Consider the following 8013-nt stretch of genomic DNA (forward strand, 5'->3'; position numbering starts at 1 on the left):
ACAGTAAAATGCATTTTAAGATTCTCACTCTTGTGAAAATTAGTTTCCCTATTCGCATGTTACATAATTTAGTTAGGGCTTGTAGAGGTTATTTTGAATGTCAAAATACAGTATAAATTTATCATCTATATGGCAGAAGAAATGCTATAATTTATTTTAAAAAATATGTTTTCAAATAACATTTTACTCATAAGACAGGATTATATGGATGTCATAGTCAAACAAATCCAAATTCTTAAAAAATTATATGTCCGCAATTCACATTGTAGATAATACTGTTAGGGCCTATAGGGGCCATTTTGAATTTCATAACACAGCATTTATCTCATGCATGAAAAAAGAAATGATATGTCTTGCTATAAAACATGTGAGTCGGACAATATTTTACTCGTAGATCAAAATTACATGCGTTTTATGTTTCTTACTCGTGTGAAAATTAGTTTCTCCATTCCCATTGTACATGATAAATATAGGGCCTATGTTGGCCATTTTGAATTTCAATATAAATGGCACATTGACAATTATGTTTTTAGTCAGTATTCCACTTGTTTATCTAATATGCATTTTAGTGCTCACTCTTGTCATTTTTTTGGCCCCGGCCATTGCCATTGTACAGTGGCGGGTATTTTAGATCAATATAAAAAAAAAAGCAATGTTCCCATATATGACATAATAAATGATATATCTTGTTAGTAATGATTTGCATATATCACTTTGTTCATACATCGCAATTTTTTGCAGTTTAGTGCTCATTTTTTGAAAATTAGTTTTCCCTATTCATATTGTACATAATAGAGTATACAATGGCCTATGGCGGCCATATTGAATATCAGGAAAAAAAATACTTCGTCAAAATTATTTTTTCAGAGAGTATTTCACTCCTGCCGCACAATTTTATGCATTTCATAGCCAATGTGCGGACAATTTTATGATTTTGATGGGTAATTTGCATATTTTGGCGGCCATATTGGATTTTGCCAATTTGCTGAAAATGCTCAAGGTTACACGAGTGGCATCATCCAGATTCGTAATCAGCACCCTCGAATTGACAAGAAACCATCAAAAAATATTGTATAAAAAAACAAAGTTTGGTCAGTTTTTTCTGGGGCCTATCCTGGACTAAGTGGGACGCCTCTGGCAGTCTCGCCTGCATTACGCGATTTGATATAGCTCAGTACCGACTTTGAAAACAGCTATTGAATTATTCACAAAACAAAACATTCATATACTGTACAAGCTGTTAGTTTCGCGTACAGAATTTTTCGCGAATTGCGGGGGTCCCGACATTTTAGCGGGTTGTTAAATTCGCGATTGGAAGATGTACAAAACATCTCTACATCATTTCTAAGAAGCATAACTAGTGCAAATTACGTGCAAATTTATGCTCCTCTAAGAACCCTTGCTGATGTGTATTTTGTACATAAATATGTCCCTGTAAAAACAGTTACAAACTGTGGAAAAAGGTGGCTTGAATTTCACTTTTTTTAACCTTTAGATCTGAAAATTCATCATGCCACAATTTGATCTGTAATCTACAGGATTAAACAATCTTTTAAATTTGTGATTTGTTCGATTCATTTTTCAAAAAGTTGATAAAAGTGTAAAAATTTGGAATTTTGTGAACAGAATCTTCACCTCTAAAAGCTCTGGTCATGTGACTTATGAATATTAATGAGTATGCAAATAGCTGCCAATACGTGTGTATAGAGTCAATCAGATGAAAATAAAATCAAATTATTTCATGAAAAATACATTTTGATATTACAGAGAGAGTATAAATATTGATTAAATAATATTAGAAAATAGTTTAGGCTCTGATTTTGTTTGAGAAATTCAAAAAAGTGAAATTCTAGCTAACTTTTTGAATCACTAACTGTACTTTCTAAGCCTTATTTTTTGTACATATACAGGTGCATATCTCCATTTCTCATTACACAGGAAGTTTTCTACAGTATAGCTTTGCTGTTGGGGACATTGGCACTGACTAAAAAATGTGTCAATATTTTCGCGTGTTGTTAAATTCGCGGCCTATCGGCAATTCGCGAAATCCGCGAAAATAAAACCCCCGCGAAAATAACAGCTTCTACAGTAATGAAATATTATATCCATTGACCCAAAATGACTTTTGACCATGATCATGTGACCTAAGACATGTGCAAAACAATCATTCATACTTGATCACCCTATGTCTAAGTTTCATGACCGAGGTCCATAAGTTATGTTGACATTTCAAAAACTTAACCTTGGTTAAGATTTCGATATTAATTCCTCCAACATGGTCTAAGTTCATTGACTCTAATGACCTTTGACCTTAGTCATGTGACCTGAAAGTCAAGCAGGATGTTAAGTAATACATGATTACCCTTATGTTAAAGTTTCATGAACTAGGTCCATTTACTTTTTAAGTTATGATGACATTTCAAAAACTTTACCTTGGTTAAGATTTCAATGTTGACGCCGCCGCCGCCGCAGTTTCGCCCTGCTATGTAGGCAAGACAAAAGTGTAAAAGGGCACAAATTCTCAAAGGCTTCTGAGAGGGTCATTGAGGCCAATCCAAATGGACAGCCTTGGATTATCAAATATAATCCCTCTTTCAAAATAATATTGAAAAAGTGACTCAACTTATCTTGACGTAGGGTCAACTGGTAAGATAGCATAGCTTTGTGGCCCATGTACATGTTAAGCATTCTTAGAGCTGTTTAACTTACAATCAGGGTATATCTAGCTTTTATCTTTTTTAAGAAAATGTTTCTTTTTGAGAAGAGAATATAATCATGACAATTGTTCAATTGGATTAAGACAAAGTTATAGTATCCGCTTGAGTTTAACCTTGTCAAAATATTGAACAATTTTGATCAATGTTGATCTGATCTGTTAATTTGATGTTGATCAATGAAAAAAAAAATTCTCGGAGGTTCATTTCAGAATGACAATGCAGCCAAATATAGGTTCACATAGATCTGTTGAAATTGTACAAATTTGTGCATGACGATAAATAGAAAGAGAAAAAAAATAACTTGTACAAACATGAGGCAAGTTCTCATGAGGGTTTGGATATATATGCAAGAAAAAACAAATTTTTCCCCTTAGCCCTTGGCCTTACATTGTTGCAACAATAAAAAAAAAAAAAACTGGAAGTTTGAAAAAAGCATTACCGAGCTAATGATCTCAATGTAGATATAAATACAGAAATGCCTATATATCATGTCCTTCCTCTGTAAGCAAAATGGCAATAGGCTAAAAATTTAGTTGGTCATCGTGATCCACACTTTTAAGGTGGTTGGATGTACATGACACATGTAGCCAGATGTGGATGGACATTGATCTCTTAAAACACTTCTATGACCATACTGGGTATATTTCCTGATTATCTTTTGAAATTTTTGGCAGGCAAAGGCAGGCCACATTGAATCCTCGTCTTGTGAGCTCTACCAATATAACACTGTCAAAGCCATAACCATTTAAGCCCTACTAATTGGAATCAATTGATGCTGTTTTTATTTTTTGAATTTGTGCTGTAAATTTTGTGCCCCATTGAAAAGTGACCTTTTGCGTATTGACAAAATGATTGGACCTCTATAAATTGAAATCTGACCTTTTTTTGCTAAATCATGTTAAGACAAAAAGTTTTTGGGGGGAAACGTGAGAAAATTAATTATAATAAGAACAACAAAATCGTAATATGAAATTATTCATTATGAATGACTAAAAATATTTCTCACGCTCATGATAAGCACATTTGTTATTTCATAGGTGAGTAAAGAACAATACAAATGAACATAGCAATAATTGATAGTGATAAACAAATCTTGATTGGATATCATTAGTATAAACATCATCAACAGAAGTCTTATGAGAGTTATAGTTTCAGTGAGTATCTAAAAAAAACTAAAAAAACATGCAAATTATATAAGTTGGGGACCCCGTCTCATGAATACCGATGCCCATTATTTGGAAGCCTCAGAAAAAAAATTCTGAGGCTTCCAAATAAAGTCGGAACAATCTTTGGATTTCGACAAGGGCATGGCGCGGCGCCAACCAAAAAATTACTTTTTTTCTTTCCAGGGCTCGTTTTGGAGAAACTTAAAAATTTTCCAGGGCTACTTTTTCATTTTCCAGGGCTCTTTTTCCGCTTTCCAGGGCTACAATTTCTGGAGCTATTTCGCGGCTTTTTTGCGTTTGTGTGTGTGTGTGTGTATGTGTATATATATACACGGTAGCTAGCATATACCAGGGAAGTATAACACTTCCCTGGTTTGACCTTCGCATTGTTTCTTCGAAGTGATGGTTTATGATTTTAGTGTTGTGATGATAGATTGATTTTGATGCTTGAACGATATCTGAGTTGATTCATGGACCTAATACAGACCTATTCAGATTAAATCATGGAGGTAGAACCTCCGTGAATTAATCCAAGTTTGAATGTTTGATACTTGGTTGACGTGAGCTTTGCGTGTTTACTATTTAGTGTTATAGCCCATTTGCCAAATTAATCTAGAAAGATCTGTATTCGTGTCTAAAGACAATGTAAAAGAAAAAGAAAGTTCTGAATTTGTACAATTCTGAGGTAATTTATTTTATCATACAATATAGGTACCTGCAAATGTTATGAAGTTGAACAAATATCCTTCGTACATATTTGACTGAAAGTTATTTAAATGACACTTTTTAAAAAAGACTTAAAATTATTCATACAAAATAATTATATAAGTCATAAAGGTCATTGAATTGTTAAGCGTTCGTATCAGTTACACAGATTCATGACAAAAAGGCCTACCAGAACCAAAACTGGCAATTTCCATCATCCATCATGAATGCCTAGCCTTGCACGGCCTCTAATTGAAATGAACTTATCCACGTCTTTGCAAATTTTACCTGACCTAATTTCTCCACACAGTGAGAGAGGCCATGTGGCAGCCAAACCAAAACAGAATGAAAAGGGCGGCAATCTCGTACCCCCCCCCCACCACCACCACAAGAATATCAGATTTCCAAACATGTGCTTCTCAAGATTGTGCAATACATGACAGAGACAAAGAAAGTTATGTAAACAAATTGCCGAGGGTTGATGTCCCTGAAATAAGGGGCTAGTCTACGTTTTCAGTCACTTAAGAAAATGGCGAACTGGCCAAAGGTGAAATACATCATTGAAAAAAAAATGAATGTTTGGATTAAAATAATGAAGATTAAATGAAATATGACTGAAAAATATCCATAGTTGAATCTCTACTTTTATTACTGACAGAACAATAACATCATTTTTTTATTAACTTCTTGCCAATATTCCAATAAGGCAAGACTCCCATTTAAGACTAGCAAGCAAACGTTATCAATGGGATTTTGGAATGAAAGAAAAAAAAATCAAAGCGTGATTTTTTTTAAAGGGATAGACGAGACTCTTGTTTTGAACAGAGATATAAAAATATTTAAAAACAAACAAGAGGTGATAAACACTTCATTAAAATTATAATGAAGTTTGTAGTGAATTACAACTTGTAAAAGGAGAAATTAACAAGAATAATAGGGAAATAAAGTTTGGAAGAAAAGAAGGAATGAGGAGAGACAAGCTTTGGGGGGAAGGATCAAGATGGGTGGCTGCAGCTCGACATGGGGCTAGAGAGTGTACATAAATGGGAGGGGGGAGCAATCATCTATCAAGTCGCCCAAAATCTTACACCTTCACCAAACTTCTCACACAATCCACACACAAATCCCAGTTCATGATACAATCACAAGTGTCGCTCAACACATGCGCACGTGGTCTCTACTGGCATTTTACAGTCACACACACAGAAATACACACTACACATAATGCACACGATGCATCCCCATACCACATGCAGTCACACTGAGCCTAAAGCACACAAGCAGAGAAACGTTCTGCTCGAAGTATATGACTCCTCGGCTCCAAATTGTACATTTATTTTATCTCAGTGCTTGGAGTCGGCGCTGCGGCCGATTTTCGTCCATGAATGAGAGAGCATGGCAAAGACTCGAGTCCCTTTATCTCAGAACCGCCGCCGCTTGGTACTCGAGTCTCCAGAGATCAGGGTCGACTCCCCGACTCTGGCATTGAGAATCGGGTAGACTCGATTACCCGGCGCTGGCTCCCAAGCCTAGTTGACGGGGGCGATTATGAGTTTTGCAGTCGCCCTCGTGTGAATGTTTTTAGCCCTTTTCCGGGGCTCTTTTTGGACTTTCCGGGGCGAATTCGCCCGCCGCCCCCGTGTAATTTTTTGGTTGCGCGGCGCAAGACCAAAGGGGTAAGCATGCGGTCCGTAGATGTAGTCAGTCATTGACATAAGAAACAACACGCATTTCACAAAATTAATCGCACTTTCTAAGGATGTAGCGATCTAGACATTGGAAAGTACATGTATGGAGTAAAATGTCATCGATGTGAATAAATCTATAAACTGTAAGTATAAAATGAGATTGACTTTAAATCTTTTCCTTTGACCTTTTTGAAGTTATCAGTAATTGCCATAATGACTGTGCTTCAATCGCAATTCGCGAAACCGTTACGGCTGTGGCCAGAGAAGCGTTAAATAGACATAAAATGTGGTGCATTTAGCAGCAATCTAAGCGAGTCGATATTGATATTTTCGATAGCTAACCCCCCTCCCACGATCCGTCTATGTACGAGGAGAAATAAAAAATGTTTAAAAACTCCTCAAAACAGACGGCTGCCAGCTGTCTAGTTGATGGCATGCTAGCGGCAGCAGGCTTCATTCGACATGGGGTCCGTCCAAGTGTAATGAAAGAGCAAATGGCCTAGTTGCATTTCGCATGTGGTGTGGCGCTTGCACGCATTGACTTTTGAACATGCGATGCGCTATGTCGAATGAACGGCAGGGGCTGCCGGCTGTCGAATTGCAGCCGCAAAACATGGCGATACATTTCAAGATTTTATCTAAAGTAAACTTAGTCTTAGTAATAATAGGTGAAAATAAACATTGCAATTAAAAATAGACAAACACTGATGCAGATTTCATTTTGTGAAAACTGAAAATACATCTTAAATTCTTATTCATTTAACTGCAGAAAACAGAATTTCAGAAAACATTTTTTGGGCAGGTTCATGAGACATGAATGATCAAAAATAAAATTAAAATTTATAAAAATAGATCTATTTTAGACGTTACCTTTCTGTTTCTTTGGGATTTTGAATTTATTTACATTTAACCCAGGCGAGGTTCTTCCTGAATGACTTTTCTTCATGTTGCCACTCTCCTTGACCTTGTTCTTATTTTGTTGTTCGTTTCCGAACTTTGTTCATTCCATGCACGTGACGCATTCACAACACACGGCAACCCATCTCGTCGTAGCTCCTGCTGCACTGCTACTGCTAGCTGCTCGGGGGCGAAGGACGGACGCGAGTCGAGAGCAAGACGGATGGTTTCTGAACTTTGCTTTGGAGCTCTAAAAAAATGTCCTTTCTTCAGTTCTATTAAGAACGCCCTACAAACGGAATCAGTCAGTTGGACGTATGCATGAGACGGTCAAAGACGTAAATTTGCTAGATCATGAAAGACTATTTCAGTTAATGAAAATGCTCTAGTAGTATCAATTTCGCAAAGGTTGAGAACCGTCATCTGACAGTCGCTTCGTACGCATAATTAATGCACATGCACTGGTAATGGTACAAAAGAGAAAACAAGCGTCTATGTTCAGCTAGTACCCGTTCACTTTTCTGTACAAACGCTATGTGGTCTCAATTTAGTAGGAAACTAAATTAAGAGTTCAAAACCGGGGTTGAACTTTGAATATTCTAGGGTAGCCATGATATTAAGGTTCCAATGAAAATATACCCTTCGAAATCGAGTTGTCTGGAAATTTGCATATGGACAGTGACACAAAGATAAACACAAACCTCAATCTCTAGCAAAAAAGAAAATATAGATGTTGATGAGCCAGAGGGCCTCATTTTGTGGAGAATTTAAAGGGGAATCCAGCCTTGGCCATTAAATGTTGTGTTGGGAAGGAGAAAAATAAATTAAACAGAGTGGTGA

General features: G+C 36.4%; 1 protein-coding gene across 1 annotated transcript in view; it reads right to left on the reverse strand.

Moving 5' to 3' along the window:
* The window catches only part of LOC129257956 (uncharacterized), a 56268-nt gene extending 48572 nt beyond the window's left edge, over window positions 1-7696 (reverse strand). Inside the window, exon 1 of the mRNA XM_054896406.2 lies at window positions 7147-7696. Within this exon, the coding sequence (XP_054752381.2) occupies window positions 7147-7222 (76 nt within the window). The 5' untranslated portion in view covers window positions 7223-7696. The remainder of the gene's footprint in view (window positions 1-7146) is intronic.
* Window positions 7697-8013: the final 317 nt, after the last annotated feature.

Source organism: Lytechinus pictus, chromosome 3 (assembly GCF_037042905.1).
Source record: "Lytechinus pictus isolate F3 Inbred chromosome 3, Lp3.0, whole genome shotgun sequence".
NCBI classification, from domain to species: domain Eukaryota; kingdom Metazoa; phylum Echinodermata; class Echinoidea; order Temnopleuroida; family Toxopneustidae; genus Lytechinus; species Lytechinus pictus.